Source organism: Sciurus vulgaris (genome assembly GCF_902686455.1).
Source record: "Sciurus vulgaris genome assembly, chromosome: 2".
NCBI classification, from domain to species: domain Eukaryota; kingdom Metazoa; phylum Chordata; class Mammalia; order Rodentia; family Sciuridae; genus Sciurus; species Sciurus vulgaris.
This window is the reverse complement of record NC_136462.1, coordinates 2984163-3005547: the sequence shown is the minus strand read 5'-3', so window position 1 is coordinate 3005547 and position 21385 is coordinate 2984163. Positions and strand designations below refer to the sequence as shown.

Genomic DNA, 21385 nt, shown 5'->3' with positions numbered 1-21385 from the left:
AGTCAGGATAAAGGCACTACTTTGTTTTTAAATTGCAGGTTATTTCCTTCCTTACTTCCCTTTCTGATCCCCAGCTGAGAATGACATCACATAATGAGATATTGACTGTGTTTCACTGTTATATTGTAAAGACAGGATTCACATTAATCATTTATTCTATACATCGCCTGTTAGAATAAAAATCGATGTTAACTAACTTTCACACAGAATATATCAAAATTTATACTAAGTTGCCTTGGTTCCTGTGAGATGTGTTTGAGGGATAAGAAAACACTTCAGATATCTAAAAAAATATTTAGGAAACATGTTAGTTAAAAGCATCTTGTTCAGTGAGAACATTGCATGTTTAGAGTGGTTAAAAAAGAACAGTTTAAAACAGGATACATCCATGGGAATTTTAACTTTGACTTCATAACTAAGAAAACAAGTCACATCACTTTTGCTTACTATGAGGGGTGCTGGTTCTAGGGTGGCACACGGATACCTGGTTGTGGGAACCTTAACGTGGTGGGTAGTAGGACGGTAGGTTCCATATCCGGTACGAGCATGCTGGGAGCCTGTCCTTGCTGTTCCTGTCTACGTAACTTGAGACAGTGGGTATTTCATCTTTCTCTGGGCTCTTGGAGCTTTCACCTGGGAGTACTGAGTTGGGGGAACAGGAGTGCTGTGGAACCTCCTGCTGAGTCCCTTTGTCAGGACTACTGAGGAAGTCTTTCAGCACTTGCTTGAAGATGTAGACTATCTCCCACGGCAGCACATCATTTTCTGCTAGAACTTCTCGAAATCTAGGGGAATGAGGGAATGAATATTCAATTCAGAAAATTTCTTTTGTCATGTCCCTTCATCTCCAAAATACAGCTTACATAGTGTGAATTTACTAGTTACTCACCTTTTGAGTAATCTGCACATGGCTCTAAAATTATGCTTCTAGTAAAGAAATTTTGATTCTAATTAAATTTCCTACTAGTGAGATGTCCACAGGTATTTTTGTCTAGCTTATCTCTAGGGATTTTGGTATATGGGTATTTGATATATGTGATTAAAGAATTTAATTACAGTTTACAGTCTAAATATGTGAGGAGCTTAGATCTGGGTGTAGCAGATATCACAAGAGAGCACAGTATTTTTACCTGCTGAGAATAGTTCCGGTTTGACAAGGTTGAACTTGTGAACAGAGAACTTCAAGTTGTCTTTGCTCTGTACCTGAGATGGTCGTGTGGGGACTCTGGTAGTTTCTCAGCCAGTTATAATCCACACCTGTTTTTTTCACTTTTTGCTCATTTTCAATCTCTTGTATGAATCTCTCTCGCTCCTTTAGATGCCATTTTAATTCCCGAAGCAGAGTCTTTGTCACTATGTCTGAGCCAGCATGGTGTGTGGGTTTGTAGGAATCATTTTTTGGCCATTTCATCCAACCAAAGAGTGGCATTTTTAACCTGTGGAAATATTCTCACTTGTTTATGTTTGTACAGTTTTATGGTTCTGATCAGCAAATGTTTGTTTGAATAATGAAACTGCCAGAAAAGTGCATGAGTTTCAGTGACTAGATAGGTCAAAACAAAATCAGAACATGGATTAAAGTCTTTAAATTTCTAACTAGGTCAATGCCAAAAACCAAACTTTGAAAATACTTTTACATAGCTAAGCAGAAATTAAATACACAAATTCAGAGATAATCTGCAAACTGAATGATATCTGAAAATAACACTTCCTATTAAAAGTTCTTAGGAGGCTTTAAAATATTAACGTATTGGAAAGTGCTGTCAACAGACACACTTTTGGTCTATGCTTTGTACAGAAAAGGCTTAAAGCTTACCTGCCAAGTTGATGGATCTGACGTGGGGATACTGCCAGAGTTTATTCAAATTGGTGATGAAGCCGTGTCTCATTCAGGCATATCTTGTTCTCCTGGATTTGTTCTCTGTTGAACAAGCCTCCTGATTTGCCCACTGAAACTGTATTTGAAATAAATAACTTTCTGTGTTAGGAATGAGGTTGTGATGTCTTCATTTGGAGAGAGTGCTCATTAATTCACCTTGTAAGTAAGCTAGAAGAAATGACAAAAATATCTTACTATTTAATCTTCCCAAATTATATAATGGCCTGCCTTTTGAATGCAGCTCATTCTATTTGAAAAAGATGCCGGCAGCTATGGATGCTGGTCCCAAATGCATTCCGACATGTCTTTGGTAGTGATGAAGAACCTCGTCTGAAGCACCACAGATGCACTCCTAGCTGGAGTGAAGACTGTCGCATGATGTGATGCTTTGCTGTGCATAGCTGTAGGTCACAGTTTAGTGCTGTATTTTTATGCCTGTAGAGCTCTAAAAATAACCATGTTGCTTTCATTCTTCAGCTTAACTTTCAGGCCATTTAGAAGCCAGGTCACTGTCCCCTCTAATGAAAGCAGGAAAATGGATCAGACTTGACCATCTGCAAAATACACACTCTGAGAAGTTTTGTGTAAATGAACATGCTGACATCAGTCATGTGTGAAATATTTAGCAAATGTTGTATTTTATTTTCCTTTTCTTGCAAAATAGTTAGATTTGCGTGCTTAAGCAAGAACTGCTAGAGGACATTATAAACACTTAAGTAGGTAACTTTAAGATTCACTCGATAATCTCTGGATATAAAAGTCGTAAGGCAATAATGGGTTATTAGGAAGAAACAGATTAAGAACATGTAGTTCCAAGCACAGTCTTACAATTCTCACAGGAAGCATTTTGGTGTTTTGCTTGGAGCTGCAGCTGAAGCTCGGTTTAAGTGAGTGCTGGTGTGCAGTGCTCTTTATTGTGCTGATTTATTTTAGGTAAAGGAAAAAAGGTCTCTGGCTCTCTTGTGAAGTAACTACATGGTGGCTTTTCCTTTTATATCTTTTGTTTCTTCTGTTGTTTTTCCTTCCAGTGAGCTGTGAAGAGCAGACACTGTTCTCGCCAGACCTCCGCATGTGAGGTCAAGCGTGTGTGGTGGTCCCGAGAACTCAGAAGGCAGAGTGTGTTACCCTCACTAGCGGCTTGCACCTTGCGCTGCATGCAGCTCTGAGAAGGGAAGGAATGAAGTTTATCATGACAGAAAGATCCTGCCACGTTTTATACTCAAATCGCAGTGACCCTTGCCACTTCCTCCTTGGAATAGCCTTCTTGTTACTGCCTTAAAATTTCTTTCTTCTGAAATGGTGATGAAAACATCAGAGTATATTCTGCTCGAGGTCTGTGCAGCCTTGTTATCACTCCCCACCTGGTTCTTCACCTACTGCCACGCAGTGCTAGGCCTGACTGTCTCACTTCTACTTGCTTCTGACCCCTCAGCTCTAATTACACTGACTCTTCTTAAATGTTTATTCTTTCTCTTTTTTTCTTTCTTTTTTTTTTGGCAGTACAGATGATCGAACCCAGGGGTGCTCTACAACCGAGCCATGGCCTAGACCTTTTATTTTTTATTTCAAAGCAGGGTCTAAGTTGCTGAGATTGACCTCAAATTTATGATCCTCCTGTTTCAGCCTCCCAAGTTGCTGGGAGTATAGATGTGTGCCGCCATGCCAGGCTCCTAGTTCTTTTCTTACCACCTCAGCTCACACCAAGTACCCTTCCTTTGCACTTACTCGTATAAACTGGTGTTCATAGTACTTGTTGTGTGCTATTTGTATCATTCCAAATTTAATTAATTTCTTTCTCCTGATGTTGTTAGAGTGAAGTAGAGATGGCATAGCAGTCTCTAGTGTTCCTCCTACTAATGTGTAGATGGAGAATGTGTGTTTGTAGATTGAGATAAGGAAGTGCTTTTTAATTAATTACTCCTCTTTATCAGGGTAAAATCAGATTAATATCACATTTTATTTACTAACTATTTTAAAGTTAAGTGAATTATTGATAATGAATTATAACACTTTAGGGTATTTTATGTGTAAGATAAAGCTTGAGCTATGAAATAGTATTTTGATTATTGTCATAGTTTTCTAGACTGTATCTTGTTAGCCTAATAGTATAGAAGTTTGAAAGACTCCAAGTAAAATAGGACCATACTGTTCATGATGAGTGTATCTATATAAAACTTCAAGAGGTATAAGGAAGTCTATAAAAAGGGAAGTCTGGAAAAACAAAAATCAGGGAACCTCTAAAGGCAAACTCAGGAGCCAGGAGCAGCTTTTTAGATAGTACAATCAAGGTCATTGGATTAAGTTTTCAACAGTATTAGATTGCAAAAAAGAATTTTCATTATGGAGAGACTAATAAACTTGTTTTTAAATTCCTTTGTGATGGGATTAAAAGTTCTGCATTACCTTTTTTTTTTTTTAAGTTAAAAGTCACATTTTTATGGGGGGTTGTTTTTTATAAAACACTTTAAACTGCAAGTAGAAAGAAACTCAGCATAATAAATGCCACATAGGAAAGCCTACTATGTTGTACTCAGTAGTGAATGACTGAAAACTTTCCTCTAAGATCAGGAACAAGGTAAGGATGTCCACTTCCACCACTTCTTGTATTCAGTACAGTCCTGGAAGTTCTAGCCAGAACAATTAGTCAAGAAAAAGAATTGAGATCAAGTTGTTAATACCAAGATGGAGTCACTGTATCAAACCCAAAGAAAATAGAGTCAGAAGGTTCTTTGTGAGGGGAGAGCCCTGATGCTCATGCCTACCGTGAGGACTGTTACAAAGATTGTCTAAAGGGCTCTTATGCTCATAAGTGCTTTTGCCAAGGCTTTTCCAAATTTTAGCTTGCTTCATGAGTCACGAGGACAGCTAGCCAGATACTCAAGAACACACACCTGAAACTGTCTCCACTAATGAATAAGTCACTTCCTATGATAAACGCCTGTAGCCCATGTACTCCTTGTCACAAAACAACTTTCATGTATTCCTCCTTATCTTTAAAAACCCTTGTTTTGGACTGGGATGTAGCTCAGTGATTGAGTACCTGCCTAGCATTCATGAGGCCTAGGGTTTGATCCCCCATGCCACCAAACCATACCAAAACAAAGGAAAACAAAAACCTTATCTTTCGTCACCTCCCCAAATAGACTCATTGTTTATTAGGACTTGTTCATTCTTCATTTGCTCTTGCTCTGCTTATTTCTAATTGAAATCATTATCTTTGGAGAATCTCTGTTGTTATTTAGGTTGACAAAATGAAAGGCATCGAATTGCATAGTAAGAACTAAAATTATCTCTCTACAGTTGATGTGATCTTACATAGCACTAAAGAATCCATACAAGCAAAAACCTGTGAGAACTCATAAAAGTCAATAGGATACAAAGTTAACACACATGTATCAGTATGCACCAACAATAAACAGTAAGCAACCTGAAAAGGAAACTACAAAAACCATTTGTAACAACATCAAAAAGCATAGAATACTTAGGAATTAACCAAGGAAGGTATGATGAAAAGTACAAAAGATTGCCCAAAGAAGGCACACAAGTGGAAATGCCCTGTGTGGATGAACTGGGAGATCTAGCGTTGTTTAGATGTCAGTTCCACAGCTTCACTGAAATTGCATCAAAATCTTGTGATGTTTAGAGAGATGCAAATCAAAACTACTCAAAGATTTCATCTCACCTCAGTCAGAATGGCAGTTATCAAGACACAAGCACTATTAAATGTTGGTGAGGATGTGGGGAAAAGGTACACTCATTCATTGCTGGTGGGACTGCAAATTGATGCAACCACTATGGAAAGCAGTATGGAGATTCCTCAGAAAACTTGGAATGGACCCATCATTTGACCCAGCTATCCCACTCCTCGGTTTATACCCAAAAGACTTAAAATCAGCAGACTATAGTGATGTAGCCACATCAATGTTTATAGCAGCTCAATTCACAATAACTAAACTATGGAACCAGCCTAGATGCCCTTCAATGGATGAATGGATAAAGAAAATGTGGTACATATACACAATGGAATATCAGCCTTAAAGAAGAATGAAATTATGGCATTTGGAGGTAAATGGATGGAGTTGGAGAATACGCTAAGCAAAATTGCAAATCCCAAAAACCAAAGATCGAATATTTTCTCTCATAAGCAGATGCTGATCCATAGTGGGGATGAGTGGGTAGGGAAGAATGAAGGAACTTTGGATTATGCAGAAGGGAATGGGAGAAAGGCGGGGTGGTGGGGATGGGAAGGACGGTAGAATGAGATAGACATTATTACCCTATATACATGTATGATTATACTACTGGTGTGACTCAGCACCATGTACAGCCAGGAATGAGAAGTTGTGCCCCATTTGTGTACAGTGTGTCAAAATGCATTCTACTGTCATGTATAACCAATAAAAAAATTCTTGTGAGGTATTTTACAGAAATAGACAAACCTGTCTTAAAATTCATATGGAATCTTGGGCTGGGATTGTGGCTCAGTGAGGCACTGAGTTTGATCTTCAGCACCACACATAAATAAATAAGTAAAATAAAGGTCTATCAACATCTTAAAAAAAACAAAAAACTGATATGGGATCCTAAGACATCCTGGATAGCTAAAGCAGTCTTGAAAAAGAACAAAACTGAAGGTGCTTATATTTCTGATTTTAAAACTTACTACGGACTATAGTAATTAAAAAAGTATAAAGGCATAAATTTCAGTGGAGGAGATTAGAAAATGCCCAGAAATAAACCTTTGCATATATGGTGGAATGATTTCTGAAAGGATGTCAAAACCATTTAATGGTGAAAAGACAGTTTGGTTTTTTCCTACAAATGAAGTTAAAAAAGTAAAGTGGATATTCACAGGCAAGGAAGTTGGATCCTTACTTTATGCCATATAAAAAATTAACTAAAAATAGATGAAATACCTAATGTGAGACCAAAAACTGTGAAAAGAAAACATAGAGCAAAGACTTTGGATTCGGCAGCGAGTTCTTGCATAGGACACTGAAGACCTGAAGAACAAAAGAAAGAAAGTAGATAAATTAGATTTCATGAAAATTAATATTTGTACCTCAAGAGACTGTTGGCAGAGTCAAAAGGCAGTGCCTGGAATGAGAGAAGGTACCTTCTAGGCATCAGATGACTCGGGATTAATAGGCACACTAAGAACTCCCTTAAACTCCATAGCAGCAGCAGCAATAGGCTGTATGTAGCTCAGGGAAGAGTGCTTGCTTAGCCCCTGAGGGGGCCTGGGTTTCATCCCCAGCACTGCCAAAGAGAGAAAAGCAAAAAAAAAAAAAAAAAAAAAAAAAAAAAAAAAAAAAATCAAAGAAATTAATAGATATTTCTCCAAAGAAGATATGCAAGCTCATGAAAAGATGCCATTTGTAACTATAATTAGCTACTACTTCAAACCCATTAGTATGGCTGTTATCAAAAAGACAGCATGTTGGTTAGGAGGTGGAGAAACATTTTCATGAGGATGTAAAAATGGAGCAGCCACTGTGGAAAACAGTATGGTGGTGCCTCAAAAAATTAAAAATAGAATTAACCATATGATCCAGCAATTTTGCTGCTGGGTCTAAATCCAACAGAGTAGAAGGGGCTGCCTTGTATTCATAAAAAAAAAAAAAAGAGTAGAAGGTAGGGTCTCAAAGAGATGTTTTTACACCCACATTTGGCAGCATTATTCACAGGAGCTAAGTGCAGAAGAAACCAAAGTGTCCATTGACAGATGAGTGGTGTTTTCGTCGTTGTTTCACTGCTGTGTTCCAAAGACCTGACAAGAACAATTTTAGAGGAGGATAAATTTATTTGGGGCTAATGATTTAGACGTCACAGTCAATGCTCTGGGCCTAACTCAAGGCAGGACATCGTGGTGGAAGGGTGTGGAGGAGGAAAGCAGCCCAGTACATTGCCAATCAGGAAGCAGAGAGACTAAGCTTAGCTCACCAGGGTCAAAATCTAAAACCCAAAGGCACACCCACAATGATCCACCTCCTCTAGCCACACCCTGTTTTCCTACAGTGACCATTCAAATTCCTAGTGGGATTAATGCACTGATTAGATTAAGGCTCTCGTAAACCAACATTTCACCTCTAAATTTTCTTGCATCATCTCACATGAGCCTTTGAGGGACACCTCATCTCTAAACCATAACATGGGTATGCAGAATGTGGTCTCTTCTTGCAGTGGAATACCGCAGCCTTAAAAAGGAAAGAAACTGTGACCTGTGAGGAATAGATGATCCAGGAAGATGTGCTAAGTGAAAGGAACCAGTTACAAAACAGTACTGTTGGATTCCACTGACTGAGGTAGATTCCTAGTCAAAATCTCAGAGTAGAGAGAATGGAGAGCTGATGTTTGTAGGGTGGTGTTTGGATTTGTAAGTGCGAACAATTGTGGAGATGGATGGTGACCACAGTTGCACCTTGCGAGCATATTTGACGGTCGAGTGGTACACTTTGGTAAATACACCTCAACAGAAAACTGAAAGCTACAGTTTGATGAGAAACTAAGATGTTAAGTTTTTGCTCAGTATTATTTCCTCTTTAAAATATTTTACATTTACTTTTTGAAGCTGAAAGTCACATTGCTATGGGGTTGTCATATCTTCTTGATTCACACGCATTCGTGGTTTGCTGCTTTGTATGTGTGGCAAATGGGCAAATCACCACAGTTCTTGCCTTTTATATTTCATAAAGATATTTGTCATACATTTTAAATTATAACATAGTTAATTAAGCTTATTCACATCTTCCTTTTGACTTTTCCTTTTGGAACTCAAGGCATTTTCTGCTTCCAGATTACCAAATATGGAATATGGGCTTTATGGCCTTAAAAAAGGAAGTACCTGAGTGTTTAATTTGCTTTGCAGTTGTTTGAAATCAGTGCGATAAGGGTCAGACTTTTTTGGTTACTTTGCATACTGGTTATCCAATACAAAGTAAGTGATCATTGCTCCACCCAGGAGAATTTCTTGGTCTTCCTATGCCAAGTAATGCTGACATGTATTCTGGGAGTCTTGAATAGCATATCGTGGGTCTCTGTGTCCTCTGGACATCCTGTGGGGAACGCAGGTGACCCATTTTGCCCAGGCTGACAACTCCAGCATCTGGCTGGTTTTCCGAGACTGTCTTGCACGTGTACCCCCTGACGGCCATCTGCCCACAGCTTAGTTTAGGTCTGCTGGCTCTCGTGGGCCAGACCATATGTGAGCAGCCTCAGGTCCATTTTGTGAGCCTCTTCCTTCCTGCAGCTCTGGCCACCATCATCCAACTGTGCCCACACCCTGGGCCAAGCAGTGAGAGGGCAGAGTGGGAGAGTGACAGGAGGGATTGCGAATCCTCTGTAGCACAGATCCTCCACTGGAAGGGAGGCTTAGGCTCCTGCTAGCCCCTGTGATGCTGCTGTTGCTGTTGCCTTCCATGGTACTGCTTGTGGGCCAGAGTGAGAGAATGGAGAAAAGAAGAGGCAAAGTGGCAATTGCCCTGGTTGTGAGCTCTCAGCAGCCCCTTTGCCGCCCCTTGCCACAGAGCTGGAGGCTTCTCCTGGCACTCTGCCTGGGCAGGGCTCGTGTCTGGACTTTGCCCTGTAGTGAGTGCAGATCAGGAGACACCAGAAGAAATAAGCGGCAAATGCCCCTGGCTTGGTGGGGCTTTTCGTCTTGGCCTTCTTCCCTCATCTGCATGCTGCTGTTTGCTTGTCAGAGGCCCCAGATGGCTGTGGGATGCTCTATACAGGGTATGGGGTGCTTGATTTATCTGATCCAGAGCGGGAGCTTCAGGATCATTCCTGACCTCCCTTAGTTTTCCATGCCCTGCTACATTTAATATGTCACAAGTGCGGCTGGCCCTGCTTGTCCCATTTCCATTGATCTCTGTGCTGCTCTGGTTCACCCTAGGGTGGTTGGCCTTGATGCTAGGAGTCTACTGAGTTCCCCTTCACCTGTTCACCCTTAAAGCAGGAGTCAGACATGTCACTTCTCTGTGTGCTCAAAACATATCTTACTCAGAACAACAGCCAATATCTTTCTAATTATTTCCTGCCTCTCCCAGGTACCCCCAGTCCTCCCCTGTACCTCTCTGGGTACCACCTTCCTGTAGTCCTTCTCCAGGCTTAGTTGACCACACTGGGTACCCTCTGGCCTCAGTGCTTCCCAGGATTCTTGGGGAGGAGTGCTTTCCCCATGAATAGCTGTACAGCTGTATTTTTTTAAAAATTTTATTTTCATATATTTTTTAGTTGTTGATAGACCTTTATTTTATTCACTTATTTATATGTGGTGCTGAGAATAGAACCCAGTGCCTCGCATATGCTAGGCAAGTGCTCTACCACTGAGCCACAACCCCAACCCTGTATAGCTGTTTACTTAACCTTCTTCAGACTTCTGCTGCAGTGTTCTGTCACCTTTTTAATGTTGCAGTCCTTCCTGCCCCATCTTCTCTTCTGGTCTTATTTCTCCCTGTGCACTTTTCTAACGTGCTTTATGTTTTACTCATTTTAATACTCCTTACCCAGCTGTACTGTAAGCTCCATGAGGGAAGTCTGTACTGGTGACTGGTGCTCAGAAGAGTGCCAGGCATGAAGTCAGACCATAGTTACTTACTGAGTGAATTAGTGAACAAATATCAGGCAAACAGTAACCAAAAAAGGGTGACATAATTATTAGCATTATTAGCATAATTATTAGTAAAAGAAAGCTGTAATATGAATGGCATTTTATTAAAGTGTATTAGGACTTTACAGAGAAACAGAACCAATGAAATGATTATTATCGTGGGAATCGTGTCCCAGGATTTTGGAGACCTGATGTCCCATGATATCCTGGGGAACCAGGAAAACCAGTGGTATAATTCAGTATGAAGTTTGAACGCCTGAGGACCTGGGGTAGTGGAGCTGCTGGTGTGTGTTCTGGAGCCTGAAAGCTGGAGACTCACAGGCACTCTGTGTGGAGGGCAGGACAAGATGGTGGTCCCAGTGCAGAATACAGATAATACTTCCTTCCCTCCATTTTGCTGTTTGGGTAGGCCTCACTTGGATGATGACTTCTCACCTGTGTTGGGAAGAGTCTGCTTAGTCTCTTGGTTCAAATGCTGATCTCTTCCAGAAGTGCCCTCACAAGATGAAGCTGGAAGTGGTATTTTACCAGCTATCTGGGCATCCCTTGTCCTAGTCAAGTTAGCCATCGCGTTGAGTCTCAAATTTGAAGAATCAATAGTGTACACACTCATTCTCTGACAACAGTTGACTTAAATTAGTCATTGAGAACAAAAACATAATTTTTTTTATTGTAAACAAATGGGATACATGTTGTTTCTCTGTTTGTACATATACCATTTGTGTAATCATAAATTTACATAGGGTAATGTTGTTTGATTCATTCTGTTATTTTTTCCCTTCCCCCCACCCCTCCCACCCATAATATAATTTTTTTTTTTTTTTTTTGCAGTGCTGGGGATTGAACCCAGGGCATTGTGCTTGCAAGGCAAGCACTCTACCAACTGAGCTATTCCCCAGCCCAACATAATTGATAGCATGTTATAATATATGTCACTGCAGCCGCCAATTTTGTAATACTTAAATGTCCTGAGCACTTTTTCAACTGATGTGAACAGAGCCACGGCAATCTTTAAACACCATTCATGTTAAGTAAGGGTATGCCATAGTTTTAGATTGTCCCTCCTTTGGATGTGTTTTTCAGGTTTTAATCATGAATATCATGGAAAGTGCCCTTTCTCCCTGGAGTTCTTCACACCCCACCCAGTTTTATTTTCTCCACTGCATTCGTAGCGTCTGACATACTGTGTCTGGTTCACCGGGATGGTAGTTCTGTGAGGGCGAGGACGTGGCTCTGCTCACTGCGCCGTCCGTGGTGTCTGAGGGCACCTCACATGTGTGAGGCTTCCATGCATGTGTGTGCGAGCCTTTGTTTACAGGTGTGAGGATTGTACTGAGGAAAGGTTTGATCGTAGGAGCTGTGTGTGTTTCACATTTTAGGAGATACCACTAATTTTCCTTTAGGATAAATGGTCACACCACTTACCACCCTCCCCTAAATATTCTGAGGCTGTTTGCTCTTTTTGGCAATATTAGTATGTGAAAAATGGGTTCTCATTGTTTGAATTTGCATCTTCCTGGTAGCGGTGAGTTTGAGTGTGTTTTCATTTACTACTTGGCTATTTGCATGTTCCCCTGTAACTTAATGAAAACTAAGGATCAGCAGTCTGGTGTTTTTTTGGGGAATAGTATCTAATTTTTACTATTATTTTCAGGACCCTCAGCCAGAGGAGCTCGGAAATGGAGTATATTAACAAATACAGACAACTTGAAGCACAAGAATTTGATATGTATAACAGCGACCAACCATCTAGTGGGCCAGGTAAACAGGCATCTTTAAATATCTTAAATATGATGTGAGTGTTCACACACTACAACATTATGTTCTTAAAAGTGTAAGAAATATGGTATTTTTGTTAAAGTAAGAAATCATATTGCTTATAAGTATTTAGGCACATGAGTATATGAGAGGTTGTAGAATGTTCATTTTTTTCTCTTATAGTTCCTAAATAGTTGGTTTTTTGAATATTAATAATGGTTCCTTGCTTTATTATTAATTGAAACTATTTAATTTTTTAAAAAACTTACTATAGGAGTGTTTTTTTTAATAATAAACATTGAAATGAAAATTTAAACAAAGCAGACTGTGTAAAGTAAGAAGTAAAAGTTTCTTACATCCTTTTTTTCTGGCCACAACTGTTTAGTTTGGAACAAATTGCTTCAGTGCCTCCGTAGCGTCAGGCCCTGTTCATGTGGTGGAAGCTCCCCGTCGAGTTTTACTTTATGAAGGTTGTCTATGATGAACTTCCTACTGATCCAGCCAGGAAGCTCTGCCTCCCCTTTTTCTATTTGGTGTACCTATCCTCTGACTTAAGCACAGAGTTGGGGTTAGAAGAACATTTTTCTTTTCTTTCTTTTATTTTTATTTTTTTGTACCAAGGATTGAACCCAGCAGTGCTTAACCTCTGAGCCACATCCCCAGCACCCCTTTTTTAAAATATTTTATTTAGAGGAGTCTAAGTTGCTTTTTTGTTAAGTTGGTGAGACTGGCTTTGAACTTGTGAACCTCCTGTCTCAGCCTCCTGAGTCACTGGGATTATAGACGTGTGCCATGGTGCTCAGCTCCCTTTTCTTTTTTTAACCTTTTTAAATGACGATGAGATATGCAAACACACAAGTACTGTATTAATCCTTGTTCTTCTTGGGATTTATTTGGGTTTCTTGACCCAATGTAGACTGGTATCTTTTATCAGTTTTGGAAAATTCTGAGCCATTGTCTGTGGCACATTCTTTCATTTAGTTTTGTTTTTACCTTTGCCTGAGAGTGGGGTCACTGTGCTCTAGTGTGGTTAATTCATTTATATTTTACCTTAAGGCAAAGGCAGCCTGAACCCTTTGCCTTCCTCTGTGTTCTTGCCTTAGTGTAGAAGTTGGCCTGTTATGTGTTCATTGGATCATTGTCCCTTCAGTGCCTTTAAGGAGATGTGTGTGCTCTTCACCTAGCATCTTTAGTGGTCTCTGGAGAGAGATTTGTCTGAACAACTCAGTGCATTATTACTAGAAGTGTAGTTCGAAATGTGTGTGCTCTTTGATGCTTCCCCTTATGCTAAGAACAGTACAGGTTGTGTACTCAAGAATGTCAGTTGTATCGTTGCTTACTTATAGGAAGTCTAGGAAGTCTTGAACATCAGGATAGAGGGGTTCTGGGGTGCTGTGCAGCCTCAGTAGGGCGTGGAAGAGCCCTGTGAATTACTGTGGAGAGAGGTCTGTCATCTAATACTTCAATTTGTGGAAGCATGCTGGTTAGTTTCTAGACAACTCTGTGTGATGCCATCCTTCCTGTTATACCTGGGGCACATATAGTCCATTACAGACTGGTCTTGAACCCTGCCATGTTGGATTGCCACTGTTTGGAAATTGCTAGATTACAAATGAATGCCTGCAGTTTAGAGTATCTGTCCTCATAGTTTGTGTTTTTGACTCATATTTTAAACTGCTCTTTGCTTTCTGTCTGTGGCATCCTAATACACTTAGATTTTGTCACTGAGCAGTCACCTGAACTGCAGCTTTGGCTTCCTGAGGAGGGTATGTTCAGCCATCAGCAATCATTGAGGCGTGTGTGTCAGCACTGTAAGTCAGCGAGAATCCTTCCTTCTCCAGAGCTCGCTGAGGTCAGAGAGTTGCATAAGTAAATGCTTTTGGAGTTAAGTACTCTGAAAGACAGGGCCCACAGCCGTGGCCAAGAATTTTGGTCTTAACAGGCAGAGCAGTGGGAAGCTACCCAAGGTTCTAGGTGTTTTTTTTTGTTTGTTTGTTTTTTGTTTTTGGTGGAGGGCGGGCGATGAGTGTGAAGGGAGGAGAGGGTTTCACAGGCTTAGGTTTGTGTTGGGGAAAGAACACTTCTTTGAGACTTGATTGGGGGGGGGGGGTGAGAGTGGACTTGAGGAGAGCAGCTGGGAGACATTGCCTGGCCCAGGTGGGACTCTATGGACATGCAATATGGATACCCTCGAGCTATTTCTACTTTAGTGTCTCCTTTTATGAAAACCATGAGATAACACTGCTACCCCTAACTCCAGCCCAGCCCTGTAGGCTTCAGCTGAACATTGTGTTACATCTAGTTGTAAAATACTTTTGATTTGGTGAGATACTGCTGGTATTTCATTCATAGGTATTTAAAAAATTCTTTCTAAGTAGAAATTCAAGGACAGATGCGCCGTGAATTTCTGTAGATTAATTAGAATCATTGCCTGTAGTTAAAGGCTAGCCACTTTTTGAGCTAGAGATGGAACAGCCTTGGTAAGCAGAAACTCTCCTGTTAGGAGAGCCTGGTTCCAGGTCCAGGCCTCCTCAGGGCTTGTTTGCTCTTGCATGGCACTTGAGTTTGTCCCGTCTAATGTCTTTGGGTGGTGATGAAAAGCCACAGTTCTGCCTCCTTTTTCATTTGTGGTATCTTTAGTGGTTGTTCCTCCCTCCCCGCTTTTAGTTTTTGTTCTGAGCTTTTAAGAGCTTAGCCTCCATAGAGAAGGGAACCCCTTGTCAAGCCAGGCTAGTTTCTTGTACAGAACCATTTTGTCCTTGGAGAACTTGATATGGAATTAGCTATTTGGAAGATTCAATTTTTTGGTTAAGTCAGAAATGCAATAATTAAGCTTATTTTCTGTAATGTCTACTGTTTCTTTAATTAAAAAAATTTTTAAAAAATATTTTTTTTAGTTGTCAATGGACCTTTATTTTATTTATTTATATGTAGTACCGAGAATCAAACCCAGCACCTCACACATGCTAGGCAAGTGCTCTACCACTGAGCCACAACCCCAGCCCCTACTGTCTGGAGTTTAAGGTAAGACATGCTGTTGTGTTCTTCATATGAGCTGGTATGCCACTCATTAGTTAAAATCCTTTCTGTACTCTTTGGAACCTCGAATTATGAAACTTTTGATTAGATTTTAAATTGTGGGATGGCTTAAGGAGGAGAACTAGTGATTTTTAGGGTTTCCCCAGTTCATATAAAATATTTTAACGCTACTAACTTAGGATAAAGAGATAATGGAAAAATGTGAAAATGAAATGAGATCATGTTAAAAAAAAAAAAGTAGCAAATTTTGAGGTGGCAGTCTTTGTCATGCCACTTTGTTCACCGTGTCACATGTGGTCTTATTTGCTTTAGATTCCCCTCAATGCTTTTCCTTTTGATTTGTTGCTGATATGAAGCTGACCGAGCCTCCAGCATCCCTTGTGCTCTTTGGCTTCTGCCTGCCCTGGGGCTGCATATGCAGAGGCGGGCTCCTCCTGCTCTGGGTCTGCTTCAGCCAGTGACCTGAAAACGTCAGGTGGTGTTTTGTGGCACCGGGAGAAGGGTTGTTGTTTAGACAGTGCAGTGAGGGCTTTTGGCATTTTTTTCCCTGTGAAATTTCTATCTTTTAAGTAACAGCCTTCAAAATTTGAGTAATCAAGTCATATAAGTCACATCAGTATTGTCAGAGTAACAGGCTTTGTTTAGCGGCACCATGAAACAGGGCCTCAAGTCTGAGCAGAAAGATGTAGCTGCCTTCTGGTATGTCTTCCTCAAAGAACCTTCATTCTCTCCCATTGGAGAGCTCTTTCCTCAGCCTCTGGCTTCCACTGTTCCCCTTGTTTGCTTGCCCCTCTGCCCCTGCTGTGTGTGTCCTCATTCACCAGGGTGTGTAGCTTTTTCCTTTCCTGACTGTATTCTGGCAGGAGTACTGGATGAAAGTGAAGTGTGGATGGAAAAAAATTCCTGCTTTAGTGAGCCGGTGATCCGAGAGGCCTAGGAAGCTTTGCAGGGCAGGACTTGGAGAACATCCCCCACGTGGCCAGGAGTACCTTAGGAGGAGTCCTGTTTTCCCCAAAGGAGCATGTTGTTGCTTGGAGTGATTACAACAGATCTGGCTCTTCTCGTTGTGAAATTGATTCGGACACAGGGCAAGAGGGGTAGAACTGTTTATCCTGGGGAGCACTTGTTATGTTTGAGGTCCTGGGCTCCATTCCCAGCAGGGCCAAAAATAAAACGAAAAAAAAAAAAAAATAGCCACATCTTATTTATATGTTATTCGACCAACTATGAAAGAAAAACTTGGTGCATCTTTATTAGTTGGGACAATGATAAGGAGGAGCCACTGGAACAGAAAGGAAGGGCCAGCTGGGGGAGGGAGGAAAGGCTCTACGAGGAGAGGGGCACTCAGAGAAGGGAGCGATTTGGGGGAAGAGCGAGTACACCTAAAGAGTTTACTTATTTTGGAATTAAAATATATTTCCCAGTGAATGCTTACACCCCAGGAATTTGATAGTTGATCAGCTTGCCAAGTGACAGCCAGAGGTGGTTCAGGGCTCCTAGGGTGGCCAGAGCAGCGTTCATATTGAGAGGATGTTTACTAGAGAGAGAGGAGCATTCAGACCTGGGTGGCACCCTCAGCAGGGTGTTGTGGGCCTCACGAGTTGGTAGGTGTGTGTGATTCATTTGTTGGTTGTTTATTTTAGTAGCTTGGAATGCACGCTTAACAAGTGGGTGTATTAAGATTCCATTTAAGCACTTCTTTTTTTTTTTTTGTACCAGGGATTAAACCCAGGGGTACTTAACCACCCAGATACATCCCCAGCCCACACAACCTCCTCCCTTTTAAAAATTTTTTTGAGACATGATCTTGCTAAATTGCTTAGGGCCTCCTCAAGTTGTCAAGACTGGCTTTAAACTTCTGATCCTCCTGCCTCAACCTCCTGAGCCACTGGGACTATAGGCATACACCACTACACCCGGCCATTTAAGCACCTTTCAATAAGTGATGTGTCCTGTTTTGCAGGACATTACCTTGGGAAGTAGTATAGCTCACTGTGATGAAAGGATGTGCATGTTCTCTGTTCACTGTCTAAACTTATAATGGGCTGTTATTAAAAAAAATATATATATATATAAGAAAAAAATATATAAAATATGTATATATAAATATATATATATTTTAGTTGACAGTGGACCTTTATTTTACTTATTTATATGTGGTGCTGAGAAACGAACCCAGTGCCTCACATATGCTAGAGGAGTGCTTACCCCTGAGCCCCAGCCCCAGCCCTGATAATGGGCTATTAAGGGAAGTTGCCCTTTCACTGGTTTCTCCTGTTCTTTCAGTGTAAGGGAAGTTTCTAATGAGCCTGCTGGTTGTATCAACCTGTAGGAAATGTGTTTTTTCATTTGTGTGTGTACATGTACATACCAGCTAGAGCAGAGTAACACTGGGTTCTTTACTTTGTGTTTTCTCAGATAAACTAGACCATTGTATTTCTTTATTTTTGTCTGAATCCAGGTCCAAGGCCGCCTTTGGCTAAATTAAGCAATGCGACATGCATCCCAGAGACAACTTATAAATACCCTGATTTGCCTATAAACCGATGTAAAGAAGAGGTAAAATTATTATTGTCATAATGTAATTTTGCTGATTGAATAGATGCCTGAGGCCCAACACTGTTGATTTACCACATGAGCCTACCTGTGTGCAGGGCTCTGCAGACAGCCACTGAGGAGCTAATTAGCCTAGGGCTCTGTGGAGGTGGTTCCCTGTGACCATGCTGCTGATTTTTCTGTTGGCTTGTGCTCAATGTGTTTAGCCTCCATCTACTTGCCTCTGTACACTGGGCTTGTCACCTGGCCGCATCAGCCTTCGCAGTAGGTGTCAGTCATTGCTGGTCCTGCCCCAGCAGAGCTGATCGAAGAAACTCACCATGAGGTCGTGTTATAAGAGAGGATGTACCCCAGCATCTCTGTGGGGTTCTTCTTGGAGTATTGGCTCATATTTTTGCCTGTGGATTGATTTGTCAATCATTTACAGATCATTTTGTTACTGAGGCTAGGCCAGGTCTAGCAGGAGGATGGTTGAGTTTCTGATTACTTACCTGTTATTAAACAAGGTTAAAAGTAAGTGTATTGAAACCTTTACTAACTAGCCTAGTGGATAAAGCAGTTACAAGGGGAAACAGTGAGAAATGTTCCAAATTTCATTTTCATTTTGTTGAAGATTGAATCATGCAACTTTTATAGAGTAGATATACTTCACTAATTTTTAGAGGCTAATATTCAGATTAGTTTGTATTCTCTGATTGATATCCATTGCTAGATGCATGAAAGAGCTCGAAGATTGGGGGTTGGTGGGAAGGAATTAGACTGAAGTTTAGAATAATCTGTATAATCTGTAAGTGAAGAATTAGACGTTTGTTTGAAAATTCATCTTGAGTTTAAAATGAAAATTTAAAACCACATGAGTATAACCGCTTTGTTTTCATGTAGTATCACATGCAGGTTTATGGCAAAATTTTGAAACAATAGCAATTTAGACTTAGGAATATAGAAATCCAGTTTGGTAGTTTCATGTCTATAGAAGAAATTGAGACCTAGAGAGCTGAAGTTCCTTGACCAGGTTTACACAGATATTAATAGTTATGATCCTAGGGGTAGTGAAATTGGGCTTAAAGGTGGCAGCTTCTTTCACTGTCTTTTGATGTCTGGATGGTTAATTAATAAATTTTATTTAAAGGAAAACAAAATCTTATTAAGATAGATAATATGTTGTTGTCAGTTTTGTGCCAATTTTGAAATAAAACTTTTTAAAAATTTCAGGTTATTTCCTTGATAGAGAGTAATTCTGTGGTAATTATACATGGTGCCACTGGAAGTGGTAAGAGCACGCAGCTCCCGCAGTACATCTTGGACCATTACATTCAACGCTGTGCCTACTGCAACATTGTGGTCACCCAGCCACGGAAGATAGGTGCCAGCAGCATTGCCAGGTGGATCAGCAAAGAGCGCGCTTGGACTCTTGGTGGTGTGGTGGGCTATCAGGTGAGCATGGGAGAGAAAGCCAACCTCTCTGCTGTGATTTCTGTCTGTGTAAGTCGATGATGGTATATGACTTTTCTACTGAGCCAGTTACTTACAGAGCAGAACCATGGCTTAATTAAAAGAAAAACTGAATTTCTTAAAAACAACTTTTAATTTCTTCCTCTGTTGAATAGGAGAGAAGTGAGGATTCTTAGGCTCATGGCTTTTATAATTTTATCCTTTTAATTATATCTCTGTAGTGTGGAAGGTGTGTCTTCATACACAGTGGTTGTAACATGAAAATGTGTTATGCAGTATGACTAGATAAGCCAGCCCCTGCCCAGAAAGGAAGAAGAATTGAAATTGAGAACTTGACTTCAGTTTCGACACTGCCTTCTGAAATACAATGTTTTAAAATTCCTTACCTCCCTCTTTTGGCAGTTAATGGAAGCCATTTAAACCTGACCTCTTACCCCTTTCTTCCTTCCTTTCGCAATTTCAGGTAGGACTAGAGAAAATAGCAACAGAAGACACCAGGTTAATCTACATGACCACAGGAGTCCTGCTGCAGAAGATAGTCAGTGCCAAGAGCTTGATGGAATTCACGCACGTCTTCATTGATGAAGTGAGTGCTGTGACCTTGAGTGGGCCTTCTCATGGAGGACGTAGCGTGGGTCTCCCGCAGTGTGTCCTCCTGTGATGGGTCCACAAATACTTTGTGTCTACAACTGCCCTTTCTATTTATGAATGTGAATTTTTAAATTCTTTGCTCTTCCTTTCAAATTATGGGGGCAGGAGGTTGAGGACTAGGAAAAGATTCCTCGTGGAGACCGGGGATTGGTAGGCTGCAGACCCAGTGAGGCCTGGAACTGCTTTTATAGAGGAGGTTTTACAGGAGCTGTTTGCCCTTGTGTGTTGCTGTCTGTGGTGCCTTGGCTGCTGTGGCAGAGACCACACACATGGGCCTTGCTTTCTGCAAGGGGAGAAGCCAGTCACAGTAAGACAGTTAGGAGAACCCTGCGGTATGTGCATGTTTTCAGCCACATCACAGGAGCTCTCTAGCTAGGAAATTAAGGCCAACAGTAGCTTTTTAAAAGATTGGACTAGGGGTGTAGCTAACGTGAGGCCCCTAACACTGCAAGTGAAAAAAAACAATAAAATATAAGTTATTGCTCTATTTCTCTTAAAACAAAACAACCAAAGCTCTAATAAAGCTCTGTGAACTGTGTTTTTGTGCTTGGTTTAGCTTTCTTATTTTTCTCCTTCCCTGTTCCTTTTGGACTTCTAAGTAGGACAGAATATTTAATTGATATTTATATTTCTAGTACCACAGTTTTTCCAGGAGCTTTGGAAATGGCTCCACCAAAAACTCCTGTGTTTTAAATCTCATCAGCAATTCTGTCCTGAGAGACTTGACTCATTTCTAGTGGGGAAGAAATGTCTGCTAGTACGTAGGGGTGTGGAAGGCTGGGCTCTCAGAAGAGTGGCAGCTGTTTGGGCAGCCGCTGGGCAACAGGCCCCACCACTCTTTGGAGGTGTTTGATCGTTGATCACGGCAGCGGGCACTGCAGGGCTGCACGGTGCGCTATGCTCTTGTGTGTGCTTGCTTGACTTTACAGAACTGCAGGTGTGTAGGAGAAGGTGGAAATGAGTGGCATTCCCTCCAAATAGTGTTGTGGACAGCGTGATTCAGAATTTTTTTTTTCTCACTTGGCAATTTTGAGTGTCTTTAGGTAGAGCTCAAATTCAGATTCAATCAGTGGTCCCTTATTGAGCTCTTTACTACAGTTCAGCCCATTTTACATGAAAGGAACCTGAAGCTTGGCCAAGCTCAGTCATCAGGCCGCTGGAGCAAATGGTATTGCAGGGTTTGCCTCCAGAGTGTACTCCAGAGCCTGTTGTGCCAAGGCCTACATTTGCTTTTCACCTTTCTGGTGTCTGCTGACTAACTAGCAGTCTCTGCATATACGTAGGTGAGTGACAGACACTCTGTATCTTTGACCACATTCTTTTCTAATGGTTGAACAGAGGTGGCTGCTCTTCTGCAAGAACTCACCCTGCAGGGGCAGTGGAAGTGTCGGGGGCTGCTGTGCTTTCACCCTGCAGCCACAGCTGCCTGCTGCAGCACT

The 21385-nt window shown here is 41.0% G+C and overlaps 2 protein-coding genes across 2 annotated transcripts in view; one reads left to right on the top strand and one right to left on the bottom strand.

Moving 5' to 3' along the window:
• TDRD9 (tudor domain containing 9) overlaps positions 1–21385 on the top strand; it is a gene marked incomplete at its 5' end in the record, with an annotated part of 97845 nt that overhangs the window by 8422 nt on the left and 68038 nt on the right. The window contains 4 exons of the mRNA XM_079130031.1: positions 12145–12251; positions 17749–17846; positions 19056–19277; positions 19759–19881. Coding sequence (XP_078986157.1) covers positions 12145–12251; positions 17749–17846; positions 19056–19277; positions 19759–19881 — 550 coding nt within the window. The remainder of the gene's footprint in view (positions 1–12144; positions 12252–17748; positions 17847–19055; positions 19278–19758; positions 19882–21385) is intronic.
• On the bottom strand, positions 172–2121 carry RD3L (RD3 like). Its single transcript, XM_079130062.1, has 4 exons — positions 2075–2121; positions 1817–1955; positions 1131–1436; positions 172–785 (listed from the first exon to the last, which is right to left on the bottom strand). The coding sequence occupies exons 3-4, from the start codon at positions 1427–1429 to the stop codon at positions 500–502; spliced, it is 585 nt and encodes a 194-aa protein (XP_078986188.1). The 5' UTR covers positions 1430–1436; positions 1817–1955; positions 2075–2121; the 3' UTR covers positions 172–499.

Coding starts and splice junctions, on each gene's coding strand:
- RD3L (XM_079130062.1), bottom strand. CDS start 1,429: ATGCCACTCTTTGGTTGGATGAAATGGCCAAAAAATGATTCCTACAAA. Junction 786..1,130: donor ACCGGAACTATTCTCAGCAG/GTAAAAATACTG, acceptor TCATTCCCCTAG/ATTTCGAGAAGTTCTAGCAG.